The sequence below is a fragment of the Larus michahellis genome, chromosome 2 (genome assembly GCF_964199755.1).
Source record: "Larus michahellis chromosome 2, bLarMic1.1, whole genome shotgun sequence".
NCBI lineage: Eukaryota > Metazoa > Chordata > Aves > Charadriiformes > Laridae > Larus > Larus michahellis.
The window spans coordinates 145,097,417-145,122,342 of record NC_133897.1 but is presented as its reverse complement, the minus strand read 5'-3'; the positions used below and the strand labels follow the sequence as shown (position 1 = coordinate 145,122,342).

General features: G+C 39.0%; 1 protein-coding gene across 8 annotated transcripts in view; it reads right to left on the bottom strand.

The window, feature by feature from the left end:
* MATN2 (matrilin 2) overlaps nt 1–24,926 on the bottom strand; it is a 79,009-nt gene that overhangs the window by 46,379 nt on the left and 7,704 nt on the right. For all 8 annotated transcript variants that reach the window (XM_074577496.1, XM_074577500.1, XM_074577497.1 and 5 more), the window contains exons 2-4: nt 23,029–23,196; nt 8,949–9,518; nt 2,751–2,873 (exon numbers count right to left, since the gene is read on the bottom strand). In XM_074577496.1, coding sequence (XP_074433597.1) covers nt 2,751–2,873; nt 8,949–9,518; nt 23,029–23,182 — 847 coding nt within the window. In that variant the 5' untranslated portion in view covers nt 23,183–23,196. The remainder of the gene's footprint in view (nt 1–2,750; nt 2,874–8,948; nt 9,519–23,028; nt 23,197–24,926) is intronic.

Sequence of the window (24,926 nt, the reverse complement as noted above, 5' to 3'; positions counted from 1 at the left end):
GTTTTATGTTGTATTCATGTATTGCACTAAACATAAACATGATGAAGAGTTATTTTACTTCAGTGTCTACTGAGGAACATGTTGTCTCTGTGCACTTGCGGACAATCAGCCGCCAATGAAGGTAACTAAAACGGTTACAGATTATGGGTTTTTCTATCGCCATGCTTCCCCTTACCTCCAGAAACAAGCTGTCCAGTTTGTCCAGGCTTGGTCCCCTTTCCTCATGAATTCTGTTATTTCTCTGGGGAGTTTTCAGACATAATGGTCTGACCTTGTCTAGACTGTTACCGTATCATCTCCCTCCTTCACCAATGACTTGCACCATCCTAGCACATTTAAGGCCAGCTTGACGGCTCTCAATATTAGATTTCCAGTGCTAATTGCTAAAATTAGTTTATAGTTTGGTGATGTTGAAAAAAGTCCATTAGAAGTAGGCTACAAACACATTGAATGACTCATTTCCATTTCATATTTAGCAAACTGCAATCTAGTATCATCTAACTGATGATCAAAGCAAGTACAGAGTCAAGCAAATCATGTGTGACAGGTACGTGGGGAAAACTAATATGACTGAGTCATAGCTAAAAAAAGTAAAGCAATGCAGCAATGGACATCCAAAAATGGTAGAAAGGGAATATTGAGGTCTACTGTACATGGGTCACCAGTAGGAAAACTACACACAATTCCAAAACTCTCTTGGAAATTAATCTGTAATTTGAAGCAGTGCAGTACCTAAAAGCTGAACTAGTGGCTGATAAAAACAATGGAAATTTAACACAATAAAAAAGAAGACACGATAAAGAAAGAATTTTTCATACTTGTAATTAAAATTTTTTTAATTGACTCACGAAAAAATTCAATTGTCGAAATTGATGTTAGAGGTGAGGATGGGGAAAATGTGTGAGAGGAAATTAAAAAAAAGAGAAATGTTGAATTTCAAATAACTTCCAGAAAACTGAAAGCAAAAGAATTCTTTCTTAAAAATTCTTTAAGAAAATTAATAGCATGAGGAGGGTTTAAAGGAAAGGTTTAAAGGATACGAAAGTTTTAAATGAGAAGCATTTTAAGAGGGACACAATAAAAAGAATAGGTTAGAGAATATTATTGAAATGTGATTACATAGCTGGAGCTGTCACTTGGGATTCTGACCACGCTCCTTCTGAAGAGCTATAGCAAATATGCAGGAGTAGAGAAAATAAGCCATGTGAAAAATTGTTCCTTTCACTATTCTTGTCTTGGCTTAGCTGCTAAACCAAAAAATAATTAGGAAATATTCCATATTGGATTGAATTTTCATCTTTTTGGGGAAACAAAAGCACAAATAAAGTGTTAAATTTGTTCCATTTAACACAAAACATTCCCCTATAATTTACACACATGCATATGACAAACGTATACATTTGGTGAAGGATGCTGGTGAGAAGGTCTAGAAAACAGATTCCTAAAAGTAACTCATCCCATAGCTCGACAGCATAGGAGGTGAACAGCTCAAAAGGAGTTTCCCACTGTAGGCCACGCAGCAGCGAGAATGCCCGTTTCACTTTGGTGCTGACATTCTTTTGTTCCCATTCCTATTTACTGTGGCTCTGACTGAAACCATGTGTCCCACTGCACATGTAAGGACTTTAATCCCCAAGCTGTAGAGTTGTCTAAAATACTGACATACTCCTGCTGTTTTGGTGGTCATTAAGTAGTTGATATAAAATACAACGCTAAGCAAGAGAGACTAAGAACCCTCTAATTGAACCTGATTGTTTTACAGCACTCTCCTCAAATGTGGAATATGTGAGTTCAAACACAAGGATAGGATCTGAGCCTGCGTTCTTCACCTTAATTCTAAATCATCAATTTTAAGGGTACATCCTATACTTTCACCATGACTGTCTCCTCCAGCTTTTTGAAAATACGTTTTCCAAAATTTTTCTTCTGGCTAAAATCAGTTTGGCAAATTTCACTTGAATCCGTGCACTGTCACAAGATAAGAAACCGAATTTTTAGCAAGCATGTTTTCCACAAGTAATTAAAAATAATATTACATAATTTCTTTAAAATAATGGTGGATACAGAAATAAATTTGGCATACCCACCTAATGCAGTCTGCTGTTAATTACTAGGAAGCAAGTTAAAATGGACAAAGAAATACTGCTTACAGAGATCACAATTAAATGAAATACAGTTTGTTATTATAAACCATAAAGCCAATTACTTAAAAAGTCAACCCTTTTAAAGAAGGAAATGAGAGTATAAGCAAGACTTTTGAAACTATTCTTTGAATGATTGCAAACCCCTATACTTCAAGCAGCAGTTAGGAAGAGCTTTTCAGAACAGCAAGTTATTTCACAGTTTTCTCGTACGGGGTTTAATGCACCTTTCTGTACTATTTAGTACTGGTTGCTATCTAGACAAGTTACTAAAGCAGCTGGATTCACTTCATGTGAGATTTTTCTTTGTTGCTTCACTGCTGAACTTAGTACACCAATAAAATTTGAACGCAATTTTATGTAGTTACAGTGTGCCTCTGCAGTGCTGTGTATAAAAATGAGCTTGATGTATTTCAGAAAGGCTTATAAGAACTTCATTTACAGAAAACAAGAAAAAGAATTACAACTTCACCTTTTCAGACTCTTTCTGACGATTACCATTCATTATATACTGAGCTCAGTCCTTCTTTATGAGCCCAATAAAAAGGGTATGTGATGTTAAGCACTATTTGGGAGCATGAAAGAGAAAAGTTAAGAAAGACAACATACTGCTGCAAGTTCTGTGGTCAGCATTCAGAATGTATCCTTGTTTACATCTGCATATGTAGGAGCCAGGGGTGTTTATGCAGAAGTGATCACAGCGATGCTCAACTATACTGCACATATGGGGCACTGAAAGAAAAAAAGTAAAGCGTTATTAACTGCTGGTCTCACTTACTTGTGGTCACAACTTAAAAAAAAAAAAGATGTATAAAATTTTACTGAAATAATTTAGAAATTTCAAATTAATTGTTGACAATAAAGACAAAAATGGAAGCTAAAGCCTGCCAAACTGCAAAAAATTCCTTAACAAACTATTTATTCCTAAAAAAAGTAGGAATTCAGATATTTTCTGTCTGGTTGACATTAGTGGCATGTTTTTGGACATGAAATTACATGTGGAATGGAGATATAAACAAAACAATATATACAATACAGTATCTGGAAACACTAATTATTTGGTGGCCCCACAAAGACAATGAAACAAACCCACCACATTCAAATTTAGAAAATAAATGGAATTCAAGTACAAACTGTTCTAGGGGACATTCAGTTTCTTGAATGAGGAAAATCAACACACAGCACAATACTAAAGAATGACTAGAAAACAGCTTGATGAAGAATCTTGCTTCCTTAGTTATTACTGTTGAGGAACATACAAGCAATACATGACGACACTGAGGTCACGCATCTCCAAGATCGGGTCGGGGCAATCCCAAGCACCGATATAGGCTGGGCAGTGACTGGCTTGAGAGCAGCCCTGAAGAAAAGGACTTGGGGTTGCTGGTGGATGAGAGGCTCAACATGAGCCGTCAGTGTGCACTAGCAGCCCAGAAAGCCAATCGTATCCCGGGCTGCATCAGGAGAAGCGTGGCCAGCAGGTCCAGGGAGGTGATTCTCCCCCTCTACTCCACTCTCGTGGGACCCCACCTGGAGTACTGCGTCCAATTCTGGAGCCCCTACTACAAGAGAGATATGGACGTGCTGGAATGTGTCCAGAGAAGGGCCACAAGGATGATCAGAGGGCTGGAGCACCTCTCCTATGAGGACAGACTGAGAGAGTTGGGGTTGTTCAGTCTGGAGAAAAGAAGGCTCCGAGGAGACCTTATAGTGGCCTACCAGTATCTTAAGGGGGCCTACAAGAAAGCTGGTGAGGGACTTTTTAGGATGTTGGGTAATGGTAGGACTAGAGGGAATGGATTAAAACTAGAGATGGGACGATTCAGACTGGACGTTAGGAAGAAGTTCTTCACCATGAGGGTGGTGAGACACTGGCACAGGTTGCCCAGAGAGGTGGTGGAAGCCCCATCCCTGGAAGTTTTTAAGGCCAGGCTGGACGGGGCTCTGAGCAAACTGATCTAGTGGGAGGTGTCCCTGCCCATGGCAGGGGGGTTGGAACTAGACGATCTTTAAGATCCCTTCCAACCCTAACAATTCTATGATTCTATGACTCTAAGAGTCAGTAAGTGGGAGTTGAGCTGAGCTACACTCCAGAGTATAGGTCTTTCTAAGTCTATTTTTAATCTTTAAATATCATAATTTACGTCTCTAATAGTAAATAGAAAAATGCAACAGACTGAGACAGTAAGAAAGAAAAAGAATAGTGGGCCCATTCTGTCAAATTCATTGCTGAACTATTTTTCTCCAGATCAGTAATTGGGAATTAAGAAATCTCCTTGATGTTTTCTTTCCAATGCAGCATTGCTTGTATGTAATTTCTACAATACATAGGTGAATTACTTCTCAGAGAATGTTGTATGGAAAATAATATATTTTGCTCAACAACAATTAGAGATTTATGTGCTCCTTATTGTCCTAGGTCGACAAAGCTCAAAATTTATGGGATAGATATTAACAGTAATCTTCTAGCAGCCACAACAGAAGCCTGATAAATAGCTTAACAAGTGGTATGTGTGGTACTTGTGGAAAAAAAAAATGGTTTTGAGATACATAATACATATCTGGTCTTTGGAATGGTTACCAGAATTATGTATTTATTACTAATATACAAACCACCACAATACCCAAATCTCTTAATCAGCTTTTTGGATCTCATGATTTTCTGCCATAATAAAACTTCTCAAGTACTTGTATTTATGTGAATACAGACCTGCTTGGACTTCTTGTCTTTTCTTCTTTCTGTCATTCTGGAAATGAAGTTTATGACCTCTGATACTTTCTAAAAAGAAGTTTTCTCCTGGCTGTATTTCACTAGCTTTCAACATCAGGTATAGCTTGTTATGACCAAAGAAGAACTTTCAAATATGACAAAGGAAAAATATAACCATTTCAGCAGTTTAAGCATCAGAAAATCTTACCATATACTAATGCTACAGAATGTGAATCTATAGAACGCTACTCCGAAAACAGTCAGTCCTCCCATATCAAAAGAACATAAGGTTGCAAAACAGAGTACTAAAAAAAGAAAAAAGCAGCATTCAATGATAGGTGTTCCAATAACTCAGTCCCTTCTGAGAATATATTGTTACCATCTGTTACCGATCTTCTGATATACTATCACATAAAATTTTTCCCAAAGTGTCTCTGTTGCACCCATTTCAAAGCATCGGGGTACTCTGGTCATAAGTCAAATTTCTGTGGTGAAGGAGGCTGCTGTCTGTATGATTTCTACAACCTCATTTGTTGCAGGATGTGTTTGGTGGACACAGCCAGGGACTGAAGTAATAGAAAGAGTGATCTGATAGTTAAGGAATTTGAATGTGAACCTTGTGAATTAGATTTTATCTCTTTGTCACAGGGTCCTTATTTGATTGTGGGCAAGCCAATATCGTAATCTTTAAGCAACGTCCACACTGCATGTGTTCAGCTAGAGACACCTGAATCTGGATTTGCAAGAAAGCAGGGCTCTCAGCTGCAAGCAAAGGCTGTAGAGCTGTGACTGGTATGTTATATTAGTTTAAAAATGCTAAATGTCCCAGAAAATCACATCTGGAATTGCACTGAATCGAATATTTAAAGTTAGTGTGCGATCTTGACAGTCTTAAACCTGTTTCTGTGCGTCCATTCCTCCAATGTAAAATGAGGATGACACCACCATCTACTTTACAGGAGAATAATAAAGACTTATATTTGTTCCTGACTGCTCCATCCCAACTTCTGTCTTTCTCACTCTTCTATTCAATCTGCACCTCCTTCCCTGGATTCTGTCCCTGTTTTTCAACTCTTGCCTCACTCCTCATGCCTCTGATTTTCCAGGATACTGTTTGATTCTCTTTTACCTTGCTGACTGGTAATAAAAAGAGGCCCCAAGGATTCCTTGGCTTCAACTGCCGTTTCTGACACCCCCAATTCTTTAGCATCCAGAAGCAGCAACTGTAGGGAAAGTCTGACTTAGCAGAGGATGGAGCACAGCCAGTTTACTGAGGGATGGGATGCCATCCAGAGGGACAGGCTCGAGAAGTGGCCCTCTATGTACATCATGAGGTTCAACAAAGGACAAGTGCAGGGTCCTGCACCTGGCTCAGGGCAACCCCCAGTACCAGCACAGGCTGGGGGATGAAGGGATTGAGAGCAGCCCTGCTGAGAGGACTTGGGGATACTGGTGGATGAAAAGCTGGACATGAGCTGGCAATGTGCACTCGCAGCCCAGAAAGCCAAGCATATCCTGGGCTGCATCAAAAGAACTGTGACCAGCATGTCCAGGCAGGTGATTCTACCCCTCTAGTCTGTTCTGGTGAGACCCCACCTGGAGTACTGTGTCCAGCTCTGGAATCCTCAGCACAGGAAAGACATGGGCCTGTTGGAGCAGGTCCAGAGGAGGGCCACAGAAATTATCGGAGGGATGAACACCTCTTCTACGAGGACAGGCTGAGAGTATTGGGGTTGTTCAGCCTGGAGAAGAGAAGGTTCTGGGGAGACCTTATTGTGGCCTTCCAGTACTTAACGGGGGCTTACAGGAAAGATGGGACAAACTTTTTAGCACGGCCTGTTGTGATAGGACAAGGGGTAATGGTTTTAAAATAGAAGATGGAAGATTTAGACTACATATAAGGAAGAAATTTTTTACAATAAGGGTGGTGAAACACTGGAACAGGTTGCCCAGAGAGGTGGTAGATGCACCATCCCTGGAAACATTCAAGGTCAGGTTGGACGGGGCTCTGAGCAACCTGATCTAGTGAAAGATGTCCCTGCTTATTGCAGGGGGGTTGGACTAGATGACCTTTAAAGGTTCCTTCCAACCCAAACTATTCTATGATTCTGTATGGATTCTTCTGAGAATACATCTACTAGGTAGTGGGTAATCTCTGCCATCCATGGGTAAAAGTGGTTAATTTGGTTTACTCTTTATTTTCCCCACAGAGCTTCATCACTTAGCCAGGTTTTTCTCCTATATTCACAAGGTCCATGAAGACACATTGCCACAGACATAAGGGCAATCCAGACACATGGATAGCTCAGGTGCCAAGATCTTTTACCACAGCTTGAAGCCCAGCAGACTGCACACCAAGAGACTTGACCAGAGGGGTGCCTTCAGTTGCTCAAGCAAAGAAACAAGGTGTCCATATGTTCGACTCAGCTGCAATGATACTGCCTCTGGTCCACACTGGGGAGGACTTAAAAAACCTAACGACATTTCCTGGGAGGAATGTAGGTGCTCTAGGAAGCAGAGGCTATGGATGTTTAGATTGCTCTCTTGAAATTCGGCAAGCTGAACGTTGCTTCACAGCCCAGACGCAATAAAATATTAAGGATCTATCTGCAATTTAGTCATTTAAGTTGAAATCTGTAAGAATCTAACAGTGCAAATTCTCTGTTGCATCTGGGCCTGGGTTTTTAAGTGCATTTTTGGATCTCACCTTCAATTCCTGACACAGCAAATGTTGTGGAGGCATTCCTGAGAAAATGAGGCAGCAGCAATCTTTGTCACCTCTATACTTGTCCATCTGCTGAGGGATGGTTTTATTGAGGATCACATGTATTTGAATTAAAAGTGAGCTATAAAACTCTAATACATTTACTGAACACTAGTCAGAAAAAAAAATGATTAAGTGCTATTCGTACTGGATTTGTTTCTAAAACGCAATTAAAAAAATCCAGTAAGATGAAGCTTTGAAGCATTTGCTGTTCATTCCATTTAAACTCACAATCCATGTTTAGTTTACTCTTTCTTGGTTTTTAAATGTATCTTACTACGCCAGCTAATAATATGGCAAGGAAGAAAGAGGAAAAAATCTATTATCTGATGAATGTCTGTGATGGTGTTTTTTGCTGATGTGGTTCAGCTGGAGCCCTGTTGCTCTTTGAAACAATTTTGGAAAAGACCAAGTAAGGAAAATTCTCCAGACTATCCTGACAATAAGCCTCAGTTCTTTTCTGGCAAAAGCATCCCTAGAGATGAGTGAGCATTCAATCTCACTATGCATTTTTTTCTGGACTCTGATGAAAATGCCTGAGCTTAATGCCAAATCTGGATGAAGATCTTTCATGTTTATCTCAGGAAAAACTAAAAAAAAAAGAAATTATATTAAGTACACAAATTGGAATAAAACGAATTATGTATGCCACAATATTTGTAAAAGGTAATTTCTTATCAGGGAATTACAGATGGAAGTGATTTCTCTGTTGCAAATTATGGTCTATTAAAATATTTACTTTACTGTATGAGTGAATAATATCACTGTAATGGCTTTTTTTAACTTTCTGTATTTAAAAGGTATGGAAAAAAACACTATACCATGTCTCTGTGTCTCACTTCCAGTCACAAGGCATGCACAGAGATAATTATTTGCACAGAATTAACATGTAAGTTTTGGAAGAGGAATCCAGGAACTCCCTAGAATTTTTTAAATAACCAAAATACTATTTATCAGTTTGAAGTTTCGGTACTAAGGTAGACCACATTTAAAATCTATAGATGAAACAACTTGTATAATATTCAAATTGCAGAGGGTTGTAAATTTATTGCTATTATGCAATGAATAGGAAAATCATGGTATGTGTGTTTGCCTCACTGCTTATGACCACTAGGAATTAGATCACATTTTATGGCACTTAGCAGTGGAATTAGTTTTTCCCCATATGTATGACTGCTGTTCTGAATGTTGTCTGGCCAGTCTCCCTTTTTTTCAATATATATATTCTAACAGATAAGGCTCCATGTAAAAAAAAAAAGTTTAATTATAATGCATATTTTTTTCTGTGTTTTGCTTTCATCTATGCATTCAAATCTATAGACAAAAACCTTACCACAAAGTTTAGTCTGGAAGGCAGAGGTCAGTGTTTCAATCTGACTGAAATTAGCAACCAGAAACACATGCTCTTCATGCGGTTCACTCCCAATGGACTTCAGCGTGTTCATATCCACTCTTCCCACTCCAATGGCAAAAATCAGGATACCCGAGTTACGAGCTTTAGCAGCAATCTCTGCCACTGGATCCTGAGGTCTCCCATCCGTCACTATCATGATAATTCGGGGCACATTCTGCTTCAGAGGTCGAGCTCCTTCTGACTCTGCAAATGCGATGTTCACTGCATACTGAATAGCCAGGCCAGTCATGGTGCCAGTTGCCAGGTGCATCATCCTCTTCACTGCTCTTTCAATATCCTGCTTCCTCCTGAAAGTCTTCAGCGAGAACTCTTGTTTGACTGTGCTGCCGTACTGAATCAGACCTACTCGGGTGGCATCAGGGCTGATGTCCAGAAACTGCAAGATGGTTAAAATGAACTCCTTCACTTTTTCAAAGTCATAAGGACGTACACTGCGAGAGCTGTCAATGATGAAGACAAGGTCCAAACGTTTACTGTTACAAGTATTTTCTGGAAGGCAAAATGCAAACAAAAATACTTTACAAGAATTTAAAAATGCAAATCGGTTCAGGCTGACCTGATGTCTCAAACATGCTGTCTAAACAAACACCCCGACAAGTGCTGGGAAAATACAGGAAAAATAGGAGATGCCAGAACAAGGCTAGTTGAACAATATAAATTTGGCCTCCAGTAAATAATAAGAGCTGCCTGTTATACATGATCAGTATATATATACTTTTTTAATTTTTTTGTGTGAGATCAGTGCTCAGAAGGGCTAATGGCAGTGGAGTGGGTAGATACTTGTGCTGTACCCTGTTTTGTCAGTGCTGTTGAGATTTTGACCTCAAACCCCAGGTAGGATGGAAACCCCCTCTGAATTACGTAGTTACTATTCAAGTGGGTTGCACTGTGATGCTTTTTGTGGTAATGCCTGAGAATTTAGAAATCTAACACTCCAATGAGGCAGTGGGGTACCAGTTCTCCATTTCAAACAGGCAAAACAGAACACACAGAAATTCAGGTCAAAAGCATCTGCTAATTGCAGTGACTGATACGAGACGTGAAGGGACTGATTTTTCAGGGAACTTGGCATTAAGCAGGACTTTGCATGTAGAAAGTACAGCTCTCAATGACGTCAACTGCAGCTGTGAGTGCTCAGCACTTCTGCAAATCAAACCCCATGATTTCAAATGCATAATTAATGGCCATCTGGGAAAAGTCTCGTCTATTGGACTAGCTCAGCATCACACAGAAATTCTGTGGCTGCATCAGAGAGAAAATCCTGTTGTCTACAGTGGCACTCAACTTGGCCAAAAGACCACTCATATGCTTCCTGAAATCTTCTGTTTCAGCTATCAACAGTCTTTTTTTCCAAAAGCCTCTGAAGCAGAAATACCACAGAGTATGTCTATATCTGACAATCGCACAATCAGGCCAAGCTATCATGGATAACAGTAGAAGTGAACGCTGTCTGCCTTCTGGGCATGCTACCAGCTTTCTGGGACTCTGGGTATAGATCCTCTGGCTTCTGCTCAGCATCCTTCTTTTTGGAAAGAATATGAGACATATGCGCGAGTTGCATGATGAGAATGGATAGGGACTGACCACTCACAGAAAGCCAGCACCTGGCAGGCTTAAGGCGAGCAGGCGGAGGTGAACCACAAGCCTTGCCACGGAAGGAAATATATGGCAAGAGATGAAAAGGACTTTAAAGAGCTTTATGGGATGCTGGTGAAGAGAAATCAACGGAGATTCAATACCTACATTACAGACCCCTCCAGATTAGGAAACTCCTGAGCCACAAAAGCATGTCAGTTGGGGGAATACCCTGTAGGTAGTGTTGTCTTGTTCTTAAACTTTTCTCTATGCATCCACTTTTGACTACTGTCACAGACAGGACACTGTCTGCTACAGTTTCAATCAGTGTGTCTGCCCATGTTCTTAAATTCCTGTGGCTATGAATAAAACTGCGAGGTAGCTAGTTGACCGTTTGTGGCAAGAATGATCATCAAACTGCAGTGGCATCCTCATTTTACTAAATTGAGATAGCTCTAATCAGTAATCTCTCCTATTGCCCAACCCAATTCAATTCCCGGTGCACTCTCACCCATCTTGTGCACTGAATGAGGCAAATGGGTGGTGGAAAAGTAGTATTTGACTGTATAATTAAAGGTCATGTCATACTGCACAAGTAGAAGTGGGCCAATCAAAGACTCAATTGGAAAAACATCTGTCTGTAGACAAGCCTTTACATGAGTTCACTTGTGACTGCTGATGAATGCGAACCATGTGCTTCTGCCAAGGCATGGGGTGAGAAAGATGCCTGTTTTCACTTGTTAACTCAGAGGCCTCTTTCACAGATTACCAAGAACATTTGTGGGCATAGAATAAAAATGCTCTTTGATGACAATATAAATGACTGCCTGGATTTATTCATGTGTAGTCTACAGTCTGGCTTTATTCATAAGCGTAGGAATATGCTCGAGTTGCTTATTCTTTCAAAATCAGAGGATGTTGAATGCAAGCCAAATTGAGCAGAAACAAAATTCCAGTTCTAATGGGATACAGATATCCTGACATATTAACTATTTTCTATCTTATTATCTTAGTGGCATATCTAATTATTAATTATTTTTACTAATATAACATGAAATATTCCAGTTGTAATACAAACTAATACAAAGAAAACGCTACAATATGATTTGTGGGAGCAGAGCAAGTGGAAAGAAAGGTAATTACGGAAAAAAGGCTAAGAATATTTCCGTATACATGACGGGCAGGACAGAGGAGGGAGAAGGGTAAAATGACTGTTATTTTATTTCCCTTAAAACAATTCAAAACTAGACCTATGGTTTTGAATCTTTTTAATCTGAATATAAAGATTTGGATCCCAGTCTGAAGAGACTGTTATGTATTTTGAAGTCAGGCATGAGTCTTGGTGGGAAAAAACCTGGACGGCATTAGTGGATAGTACTACCAGAAACAGACCACATTGTGCTAACTTACTTAAGAAAAACCTATCAGTCTGAATGTAACAGTATATTTTGAAAGTATTTTCACCAGCAAAATTCTGTCTATAGAAATACTAAACATTACCAAATTAAAATGTACTTAAATTCTGTCTTCTGACTTGGTGGGGATTTTTAATAACCTTGTAATTATTAATGTTGATTTAGGTGAGATGGGCTCAATGAAAAATAAAGTGTAACTCTCTTACTAAGCAAAACTCCAGATGGGTGGTATTTTGAGGAGTGGCAACCTGTAATGACTAACAGATCTGAACACTCATTCCCTCAGATAAATTTTCAGTGATACTTTTTTAGCGGTCACATGCTTTTGCACTTGCCCTGTAAACTATAACCTCTTCCTCCTACCAGCTCTCACGTTTAAACACAGGACTTTTCACAACTTTGGCAAACATCCTCATACCCAAAAGTAATTCCTTTCCACTCTTCTTATGAAAAGTGACATACTCATTGAAAAGAGCTACTCATCCATAAACCTGTTTCTAAGTCAGCAGAGGTTTTGTATTGCCAACACAGAAGTTAAAAAACCCCTCAATGTGAGCTGTATTATCCAAAGGCAAGACAAGGACAGGCAAGCCAAAGCCAGGGAAGGGAAGAGGAAGGGGAAGGGAAGAGGAAGGGGAAGGGAAGACTGGACACAAGAGGAAACTTTTTCACAATGAGAACAATCAGGCATTGGAATAATCGCCCCAGGGAAGTGGTGAATTCCCCAACATTGGACACTTTTAAGATTCAGCTTGACAAGGTTCTGGGCCATCTTGTCTAGACTGTGCTTTTGCTAAGAAAGATTGGACCAGATGATCCTTGAGGTCCATTCCAACCTGATATTCTATGATTCTTAGAAGATTAAGTCAACAGTAAATATATTCTCCTCCTCCACTCAATATCCCGTTTGTCTGTAAATGACAGTTACAGTGATGCCACCTTCACAAAATTAACAGTGAAATGAAATTTCAGTTCTCCCTGGTAGAATCCAACTGGGATCCAATTACCTAGACACATAAAATAGAGCTTAAAAGAATATTTCACATTGAGCATCTTAGTTTCCTCTAAAGATGAAAATTCCACTAAATTATTTTCACTGATGCCTGAAGGTTTCCCCTCTGCTTCTTTCTCAAAGCAAATCATGCTCAGTCCTGAACCCCTACTTTGGCTTTGACACACACTGCTTTGACTTAGCTCACCCACCCAGGGTCTCTGAGGGTATGTTTGTACCCTTTCAGCTTATTTCTAACTAATGCTACATTGCCTTAATATAACTAAAGCAGCGCCAGGGAGTTTTTATGGGCATTGGAACTGAATCTTCTGAGCTGCTAAATCATTAGAACAGTTCCTGGTATTGTTTGGCCTAGGACAATTAACATTTTCTCAAACAATCCTCAGGCACGATATGGGAAGTTTCATGAGCCAGGGGCCCATCCTAATAAGCAGTGTGGATGCAACCACTCTGTAAACTCAGGGTATTTAGTAGTACAGAAGCAGGCCGTCTCATACCACTGGTCTCAGTGCCAGAGAGCTACAAGCTAAGCTCAGAGGCCAGCTTGCCTGCATCCACAGTATGAAACCCACCTTCCTACTAAAACAGAGTGGCTGTATGCAAACTGCCTACTGAGGATAATCCCCGTCCCCTGTAGCCTCTGAACCATGCATGGAGATTGCCTAGGGAGTGATGATTGCTGTGGGCCAGAGACCGCTCCAGCAATTTAACAGCAACAATAATGGTGAAGTCCCAGTGCCCAAGAATGTCCCCTGGCACTGTTTAATTTCTTCAGACATTTCCATTTTGGGATATTCAAACCGAACACATTCAAAGGACACAAATTTTAGACGGTAAATTTTCAAAAGTTTTTGCAAGCCAGCTCCCTTGAAAAGATTGATTGTTTAAAAATGAGTTCTTTATTTTCTATTGTTGCCCTACATCTTTATGACTCCTTAATAGTTTTTTAAAAATATGGATATTACTTGTTTGGTTATGTATGTCTTTATCTTAATACATGAGAATGGATAAATGTTAAAGAAGGCTATTACTGTATGCAAAGCAAAAGGAGGTTAGCTCAATTTGGTAAATACTACAGCAAAGTTATGACATTGAACAAGTAATTTATAACAAGTAAATATTAGTTCCATGAAGATTTTTCTTATAGACTAAGACAATTTAAGCAAAAAGGAAGGATGAGATCAGCTAAGAAAAAATGAGATCACAGAAAAATTATTGCCTGAGCAGGCAATGCAATAATGGCAATTTTAAGACTCAATATATTGTGTTTCTTAGCTCACTCCATAGTAATGTATATACAAAAAACTACACATCCTGCGACATTGCCAGCAATAATACCAGGTTTATTTTTAGATTTTATCTTTGAGCAACAGAACAAAAGTCTTCACTCAGAATTAAATAAAAGAGGAGAAAACTATTCTCCCAGCTAGCACATTATAAAACTGCTTCCGAAATTTCTCTTCTTTCTTTGCCACTTTATTATTTGATTTTCCCTCTACCCCTCACCCTTACTTGCCTCTGTTTTCTTTACAACTTCTTTCTTTATAAATCTTGGTATAACTCCTTCTTGCCATACAATCATACAAATAAAGGATACTCAAATTTGGAATTCATTCATAAATATACCAAGAGCAAAATACTCTGATGGGAAGAAAGATATATCTATTTATTACCTACATACACCTTCTAGGAAACTGCAGTAGCTTCATTTGCAAAGACCAAGCATGAAGTACACAGCAGTGACTGTAACATTGGTTTTGTTTGGAAAACACACTCTGTGGTTGTTGCCAACAGTAAATGAAGAATAGCAGTATTTCCAAGCACTTCTTGACTCTAATGAGACATTTCGTGCAAGTTAACTTCTCCTATTTTTTTTTAATTTTAATTCAAAGAAGAGCAAAGGATGGTATAGTGCATTTCAGATATAATCACACCTAGTTCCTGAAGTAAACATGAGAAACTGCTCAGTACCTCTTTCCTGGCACACATATGTACGGCACTCCGTTTGCAGGTGACTCCACCTCTTACTGTCTCTGGGACATACCCTGGGTCCAAGACCTGCTCCCCTGTTCCCTGGCCTCATCCCTGCTCTGCGCCGTTCCCCAAACTCATGGGCCTCTGGCCCCAACCCAAAGATTCATTATGAGTTTGGCAGCTCACCCATTCCTCCTTACAAATTCCTTCATCTGGGAACGCTCTCTAAACGCAACACAGCCTCCAGATATTTCTTTATTGCCTCTGACAAAATCTTTTCTGAACTTTCAAAATTTCTGGGAGAACTGTACAGCAGTAGGCTCTTGTCCAAAGATTTCCATTTCCTTTTATATGCAAACGCTTCATTATCAGTCACTATAGGAGGGTCCATTACCTTGTTCTCGTTTCACCTCACTATTTCTACTCCTTTCCTGTCATCCTTACAAAATATCAAGGTCATTATTAATACAAAGTCCCAAAAAAACTGACTCCTAGTATTTCTCCATTTCTTTACTGGGATTGGTGCTGTCTCTGGCATGAAGCCAGACTATGGTGTAAGGATACTCTCAAGTTTCTTAGTTCTTTTTGTATATTTCAGGTGTTCTGAGATGGAAACTGCTGGGTTTCCTGACAGGAGTGAAGCCTTCTTTCATGGTCAGGAGGACCAGGGAGTGGGCGGCTTTCCCTTGCAGGCAGGGGGAACACCTGGACAGAGGAATGAAGCATCCTGATATTCCCACGCCAGGCCCAGCAGCATCAACATCTACCCACCTCTTCCCAAGAAAAACAAATGTTACATGCTCTCAGCTGAGCGCAGCTCGCACCCATGAGAGGAGAGGAATTCATTTTCTGTGCCATGATGGAGAAGCCTCCTAGTACACACAGTTAATGTTACTTTGAATCCAGTTCCCACAGACAGCTTGGAGGCATTTACTGTGCCTGTGACTCTTGTCTTTTCCTGCACACATCTGGAAAAGAACAAATCACAACCAACACCAAAAAAAGGTGGCTGTTGCATGGAGGAAGATGATCTTTGTATCTTTCTTCTTGAAGATCTGAAACTCCCATCTTGCCTGAGCTACCTGGGGCACTGTTGGAAGGACACACAAGTTATTAGAGAAGAAACAGAGAGAAAAAGTAAATAGCTGCTAGTAGTAGTGTAGCAAACGCAGTGAAAAAATGTGACCTTAATGAGTTTGTGCTGTTTCCTTTCAGGACACTAACTTAATGTTTTAAAAACTTGTATCCATACTTTTTTTAAAGCCACTCATGTCTTTGTTTACGAGGAAAGCTGTTAGCAACCTCAACATTACTCAGTGATCAGCTGACCTGAAACAAAATATTTCTATCCATTGGTAACAGTCTTAGTATTAGACTCTTTTCCAGAACAGTTTCATAAACAGCACCATGGGATAGTGCCGTATACCATATCTCTTTGCTCCCCAAAATATGTGGGACATCATGCCCACTGGCATTCCATTATTTTTACCACTTCATCAGTACTTAAATAAGCAGATGGTGTCTTGTAGTTTTCAAATCAATTTAAAGGCATGTTGTCTTCCATCACAATAGTGTCTGATTACCCACTCATGCCTATAAAATGAGACATTCCTTAAGTTATGTAAATGCTGTTTCCAGGATTTTCAAGTTAATTTTGCACATATGTGCTTTTTTAATTATTAAGTTAAAAGTACCCGCAATGAAGGCAAAACCACCACACTTTTGAACACTCAGTATTTTTTCTTTTGGCCTCATCTTCCTTCAAGACAAAACACAGAGCGGAGGCTTTGAGGTCTTTGAGAATATACACATATAACCAGAGTTCATAATTTTACTTACTGAATTATTGTAAAGGCAAACTCTTTTTCAAACAGAAATGGTATTTCACAGTAATTTGTGGGGGCTGTAGGAATTTCAGAAACACAACGAGCATTTGCAGTTTAGTACATGACCCAGTTTTTTCTGTACCAGCAAGTACTCTTTCCTCCTTGTGGAAAACTTACAAACCACTTCAAAAAAAAAAAAAAAGGAGAAGGCGAAAAGGGAAAAAAATGGGGGAAAAGATAAAGGAATATGAAAACAAAGAGAAGAGAGAAGAGAGGAAAGAGGAAGGAGGAAGGAGGGAAAAGAAAAGGCTTTGCTAGAGGAAACACACATTAAAGAAATACTGCTGAAACAGAAAATTTCGTGCGCTGCTAGACATAGAATTATATCTCAGATAGCATTAATTACTGAATTGCCCTTTAAGTGGCTGAAAAGTGAATACTATTTTGACACATGACTTGAAAATTAATAATGAATACTAAATACAAAGTCGGCAAACATAATGTTGTTATGAGGTTAAAAATTGCCAACACAGACCAAAATCCAGACTTTCTGATCTCCATGACAGCTGGCTGCAGATGAGTGTACTCAGAATAGGACACAAAGCCCTGGGTCTGTCCTGGTCTCAGTTAGCCCTCATAGCTCATCAGTTGGTCCTGCTTAGGGGATTATAGCTTCTTCAGGGAACAACTGGCCAGGCAGAGATACGATCACCATTCAGATCTCATCTTCTTGGATTCCAGAATCCCTGTGAGGGGCTGGGAGGCACAGCCTCAGCACAAGCCAGGCTACCAAGGCTCAGAGCCATACAGAGAGGGTCTCCCACTGTGAACAAATCCCAGAAATCTGAAAGAGTGGGGTGGTCTGAGCAAGTGCAACCTTCCTGCTCCTGTTTTAGACCCCAGCCAGGTAGATAACAGACAACAGCTATTGCAGAGGAGAGGCTGACAGCTGAGAGACTAAGGTGAAAGCTGAAGTTTAAAGACTTGGCATAAAGTCCACAGGAGATCTCTCAGCTATTGAGACAATCACTACTGGGAAGCAAAGCATACAACTGCTAATAATGCCTTGAGGTACAATGTTTCTAAGACGTACCTATGCACCTCAGAAGGAAGAAACAGGTGATTTACCAGACTGTAAAATGCTTTGCTCTCTCGCTTTCCAAATATGACATCTATATTTATACGGCAATTTTATGTTTTGATTAGAGAGGGTCTAAATTGATATATATTTGATTACCTTGTATCCTTATAAAAGTTTAGTTATCTTTTAATTAGAAAAGGATTTTGCTTATATTTTAACTAAACACACGATCATTCAAAAGATGCAATTTGCAGCCTCTTCCAACCTGTATGTGTTGCCTGGAACAGTTCTGATCTCTCCAAATACTATACCAGCATAGTATGTCAAACACGTTATATAGTTACCATGACACAATTCTGACTTCAATTACAATGCAGGCTTCAGTTGCAATGAGTCTACTTAATGTCTCTGAGGACAAAAAAACCTGGCAGGGATGTACGTCTGTAAAGAAATAACGCATACACACACGTGTTGAAGCTGTGAATGAGTTTCTTACAGCAGCTATCATCTCATGTCGGTTCATCAGTCCACATTAGCAGGATTTGGAGATCTCTGGCCAGCTCTTAGTGTATAAATGTACAATTAATTCAACCAAAACTAAACAGAAATCTTACCTGCACTCCTCAGTAGCATCATGGACCAGACTCCCTTTTGTCACATATTTTCCCCTCTGATTTGCAGCTAAAATTTAACCCAGAATGGTTAACCTGATAATGATCTTGAGCCCTAAAATTACATACACACGAGCTTAAAAACTAGGTTGGTTACAAGAATGTTTGGAATAATTTTAACTGACTGTAGTGAGTGAGCACATAAATTTAGTGAGCACTCAGTGTACTTCATATTTCTTCCTTCCGTATTATCAGTGGAATCATATACATACAACCAAGAGATAAATCATTATAGATTTTGTTGCAAAATATAATTTAACACAGACAGGGACATTTGCGTTTAGCAGCAGTTTCTACTGAACAGGAGCCAAGTACATTTCCTTCTTGGCCGCCCTTCCTCTCTCTGTTTCAATTTTGCGCATATCAGTTAATCGCTTGTAGTTTCTTTCTTCTAATATCATGTAGTATCTAAACGAATGCTCTCTAAATGAGCCTTTCTCCTCACATGAATAGTTATTTTCAAAACCAGGTAGGTGCATGTTTTGTATTCCTAAGGCACAGAAGAAATGTTATCGCTTAGAATATTACACACTTTATTCAATTATTCCCATGCATCCACTCCACCACAGAAACATGCCCATGTGACATGAAATACATGCCCAGTTTACAAGAACAGAGTTCACCAAGAAAAAACGAAACACAAAAATTTGTGGTTTTTCCACAGTGTTGATTTTTTGCCTTGCCTTATTTTATAATAAATTATTAAGATACAGTAGGGAGTAGGTCCCAAATCCCCTCCACCAAAAAACTCCACATCATCAAACACCAAAAAAGCTACATCTTTCAAGGACTGGGTACCTGTTGCTTCTGAGCGTGGAACCTGCTGAAAGGTGCCGTGGACCTCTGACCGTGGCCTTGAAATCACAGTATGGGATTCACCACTCTCGACAACTGACACAGCTCTTGGTTAGCGTGTTTAGGTGCTGAAGTCCATTTCAGCTATATCTGAATGGAATTAGCTAACGTAATAGACATAATTTTATATTTAAAACCATGTAGCCAACTATATTTCCATTACTGCTTTTCTTTAGTATCCAAACCCTAATGCTAAGCTGCCAAACTGTGCTTTCAATGATCTGTGTGTAATCTAACAAAGCAGCTGCACTCAGCAGGAACTATGGTTTTGTCACAGAGCTCAGTAAAAACTCTTCAGAGCTCTGATAAAGCCTTTAAAAGAGAAGATGCTAAACCAAAAGATTAATTTCCTTTAAAGAATCAGGATAAAGCCAAAGATCTAATACTTGGGATCAAATTACTGATGAGTGGAAAGAGAAGGCAAAATTTAATTCATATGTCGCTTAAGGGGAGAGGTGACCGCCCTCTTCCACAGGAAAGACAAATGGACCATGTTATTTCGTTCTGTTACTTCACAAGATTTTGCAAGACTATGGAAACGATCCTTTAAAACACAAAACCACCCACATTAAAACATTATTTTCCAGCAATCTAATACAAATTCTGTTATTATAAGAAATACACATGTATATTCTAACACTAAACCAGCTACATATGTTCTACAATTAATATGCTGCAAGATTTCAGGAAGTGTTAAGAAATTTAATTAAATTGGCACAATTGACAAGTTTTAAATACTTTTAAGTTTGATTCAGTGTTTAAGAAAAGAAAAGCCTGAAAAGTCAAACCTATTCAAAGCAGTTTGGCTTTCAAGGGCCAAAGAGAGAGTTCCAAAACTTTATGTTCAATGGATCCTTGCACAAAAAATTTCAGATCTTCAATGGAAATAATTAGCTATATATAATTAGCTATATACAAATATAATTGGCTGTAAAGCTATCATGTTAAACAAGAAGTGATGCAAAGATCTGCCAAATTAAGACAACACATACCGAGGTTTAGCAGAAAGACTGATGATAAGAAAAACATAGAAAAGATAGCTCATTCCTTCTGAAACCTTCGTTAAAGCAGATAGGCTATTAGTTCTAACAAGACGATTAAGAAATCTATGCAGTATTAGTGCATGGCTGCCGAAAAATTAAAACCTCCTAAAGCTGGATCCCAAAGTACTGTTATCTCTATATGGACAATCCCACAGGATTTTTTGTCCATTCCATTTTGTTTATTTATGCTGTCAGTTTCCTGGCGCAAGGACTTTTACTTCTGTAGATAGCCACTACTAGTATTTTACCAGTAAATAGTTGCCACAGCAGTACACTTTTGTTTTAAAAACTGGTAAAATGAAGAAAAAAGGAATACAATTATTTTAATACTACTACTATTTACATAGCATAATCCTTCATTTTAGCCCTAGAAACATAGAGACCTCCACCCCCCAAAAAATCCCAACCTGAGCTTTTATTACTTTTCCAGGTATCTGTTGGTTCTTTGCAGCTCTATTGCTCACTTTTGCCTGCCAACCAAGTCTTTCCACAACAGCAGCGATTGTCATCACCACCACTATTTATAATACACGTATTATATTGAATGGGACAGCTTCTGATCCCTGTTAAATTGCTGTAAGTCTGGACTGATTTTATTAAGTCAATAGACTTGATGTCACTGAGATCATGGTTTGGCTCCGTTCTTTCTCATGTCATTTAAGGAACACTACAGCTTTCCAGAGAGTGGCATGCATTTTACACATTCTGTTCTTTATAGAGAGGCACGTTTTAACCATGCCACTGTTTATATGCACTGATGAATTTGAAGCAGGTGACCTAATTTATTATAATAGAATGCAAGGCCCATGAGTCTGACTCCAAACTGCCACGTACTTTTCCGGGCTGGACCAGAGAATGTCCCAAGTTTCTTGCATCATTTAATGTCTTGAAAAGGTTCTTTCAGCCAGAGCTGCAAGAATTGTTTGCATCCTGCACATGCCAAACTGAATAGGGATCCAGAATTTTCAAATTACAGGGACCACAAATCGCTTGGCTTTTTAAAGAAGAAATAATTTCATCTATACATTTTGATTTATATTGAGTGCTAATTCTTTTAATATATTTTCCACTATTTAAAATATGAAAAAGAGGCTATAAAAGCAATTTTTAAAATCATAGGGAAAAAAGGCAAGCTGAGAAATGTGACACCTTTCAGTTTCTCCACATTACACCTTGCTATTGCATTAATTTTTTATAGAGAGACAGTTTATTTCTTAAAGTAATAAGCTCACCTAGGGTATTTGCTGGGGGCCCTAAAATATTCAGGAGGGGCTGCTATTTAATCACATTTTAGAATTTAGGATTTTTAGAAAGTTTGAGAGTCTTGTTGAGTAAGGTGTGAATGTGCATATTTCTCTTTGCTGTTCCACATGCATATTTTTTGATGGACTAGATCTCCACAGTGTGGTTTTCAGCCTTCAGCTGCAGAACCCCATCTATTAGTTTTGAGAAATACGAATAAGAAAGGGAAACGTATTGTCATTTGGATTATATCTGTTCTATAGGAATTGAAAACCAATGGTTTTAAGTTAACAAAGGACAGGTTGTGAATGGTACTTTATGGAATTTTACATATTTAAAGGATTATGTTTTGTCTGGAGAAGAGTTTCGCTAATAAAACTCGGTGCTCCCCTCTCTGTCGCCCATTCTCCCCTGTTCTGGCTTTGTTTCTTCTTCTTTCTTCCCAATACACCTTCTGCAGGACGTTCCACATTCCTCATGTTCACCTAGGTTAGGTGACCTTTATGGCAAGGAAGGCCACTTAAGATCTCCCTCTGGCAGGAGAGAGATCTACTATTGATATGCATCGTGAATCCCTAATGATGGGTCATGTCCAAACCTCATCCATGCTATGTTTTCATAATCTGACAAGTACTTTAAACAGTGGGCAAAAGAAAATTATTCCAAGTCACAAACTGTTAGCAGATGAAAAAGTTGACCAGCAAACTGCTTGATGACGTACAGGCAACGATCAACAAGAGAGAGATGAACCTCATGTTTTAAAATATGACAGCCACAAGCTAAAACTGCCAGATCCTCTTCTCAGCAAAAATGAGCTACTCATTACAAATAAAATTAACCTGAGAAAATGAAGAGATTAACATAAAGTAATGTCATGATAAGCCCCATTTCAATAGCCACTGACTTCCGTTCAATCATCCTTATGCACAGCACATACATATAGACAGCTAAAACCTGCTGGCATGGTAAAAGGCAGCTTTGACAGAACCTCCATGAATCAATATCTATTTTCTCTAAACAGTGAAAATAAGGTCTTTCTTCCAAGACAACAGTCCTGTAGCAAAAATTTATTTCGTACCACTTACATAAAGTAGATCCAGTACCCCAAAAGTAAACACCTTTCAACAGCTACTAACTGGTTAACAAACTTCCTCTATTCCTGCTTGCAAATGTCAACCTCCTTTTTATTATAAACTAACTCAGCCAAGGTTGGGTCAGCTGCTCATGCCCTTTATCATTTGTATTTGAGGTGGTGGTGTTTGGTGTTTTTTTTTTGTTTTGTTTTGTTTTGTTTTTTTAACTTACCTAGTAGAGACTGTGAGTTAACATCCCTTCTTCGGGTGAAATGTCCTCCAGGGAGATCTTTTGCCATGACAGAGGCAGCGGAAATCAGAGTGTGTCCGAATAGCAGAAAGAAGCATGCAATCATTTTCTTCATCTTCAAGAAATAGAGGGACATTCAAGGATGTGAAACTGCAATAAAGAAGAGGAGATGAGAGCTCTGATTACACAAAAAGACACGCTGTAACCGTATCAGCCACCCAGCTGCATTGCTTCCCTCCCATCACATACACACATGCAGATATACTGGCATGCAATAATACCTACACCTTCAAGAAAGATCTACATAATAAAGTGGCAGTTAGCAGACCCTGCATAGTGTTTATAAGTATTTTCAGTTGAAGTTCATAGTTAACATTTAAAATGTCTTGATTTTTACAGTTATTCTTAATAATCAATTATTTTTAAGGCAAGAAAAGGAACTGGCAGAACATAAAATTCTGAGTATTTTCTCTCTAATATAGGGATTTTATACACCATTCTTCAGTCTGTCCAGCATGACCATCACACATCGCTCTATTTTTCTGTCTATCAATCTATTTTTCCTTTTGTGTATCCCACTCAGCAACCCCAAACGCGAACACCATGTTCTGGTGTATATGCCAGAGAGCAAAATGAACCAAATCTTTGCACTCAAAATGCCCAGCCTTGCTTAAACTTTTAATGCTATTCAGTAACAGGTAAACTGTGATTTAAGGACATTCAAACTAGGAAAGAGATGTATGTAAATAGCTGACGATTGAAATAGTGGCAACAAAAAATTAAATTTTCTGGTATTTAATAATACACTAATAATACACCAGTATTTCTGGTGCTCTAGTCAGGAACAGATGGACACTGCAAACAGCTCACACCACTGAAAATCTGGAGGCAACAGCTGTTACTGCCAGAGATTACTGTCGAAAGCTTCTCCCAGGTTGTTTTCTCACCTCTCAGGACTGCAGCAACAAAGGGCTATACAAGACCTCCCTTCTCTCTGGCCTGCTCCTCCAGCACACAAGGTAGATGAACCTCAAGGACAGATGCTGGTTCTAGCACCACTGTTTTAGAAACATAGAAGCCACGCTCAGAGCGCTAGGGAGTGTAGAGAAATATTTCTCATGCTTATTTGCAAGGCTGTCACAGGAACCAAGCATGAACAGCTTGTTCAAAGGGTTGATCTGGCTGTTACCTAGTTATCAGCGGCCTAACCCATGTCTCCTTCCTATCCATCCTAAACAGATGCGGGGACTGGGCTAAAGCCACTTTACCTGTTCCTGATGGCACACTAATAGAGAACCAACAATACTGTGGCAGAGCACATTCACATGTCACTGAACCATCCACTAAGAGGACGATGCCAAAAAAAAACATGATAAAGAAGTAACTCGGGACAGTCCTACCAGCTCTGCAAAGTATCCCAAAATATACTCTCCTACATTCTGGCACTTAGCATATTTTATAACTTTGCAGCAATTTTTGATATTTGGTAGCAATTTTCAAATTCACTGGGCTCACAACTATTCCCAAGCAACTTCAGAAACAAGGGAAAAAAAAGTGTTTGCTATGATTTTAAGTCTTTGAATTTTGTTAGAAAAATGGTTATAGAGCATGTAAATATCCTATAATTAGCCGATTATATAAACCGAAATGCCTACATAAGCATTCATTAGTTGTCACCAAATTCTGAAACATGCTAACGCAGTAAATTTTCAATTTTGAATATTTTACCAGTCCCTTTGAAAAGTAACAGGGAAGGGGTACTAAAGAAACAAAAGCATTGAATAACAGTGCCTAGTTTTCTGGGGATCTTTTTATTCAAACTTAGCATAACTTCTATCTTCAACAGTACTTCATTTTGATTCAGAAACCTTAGATCCTTA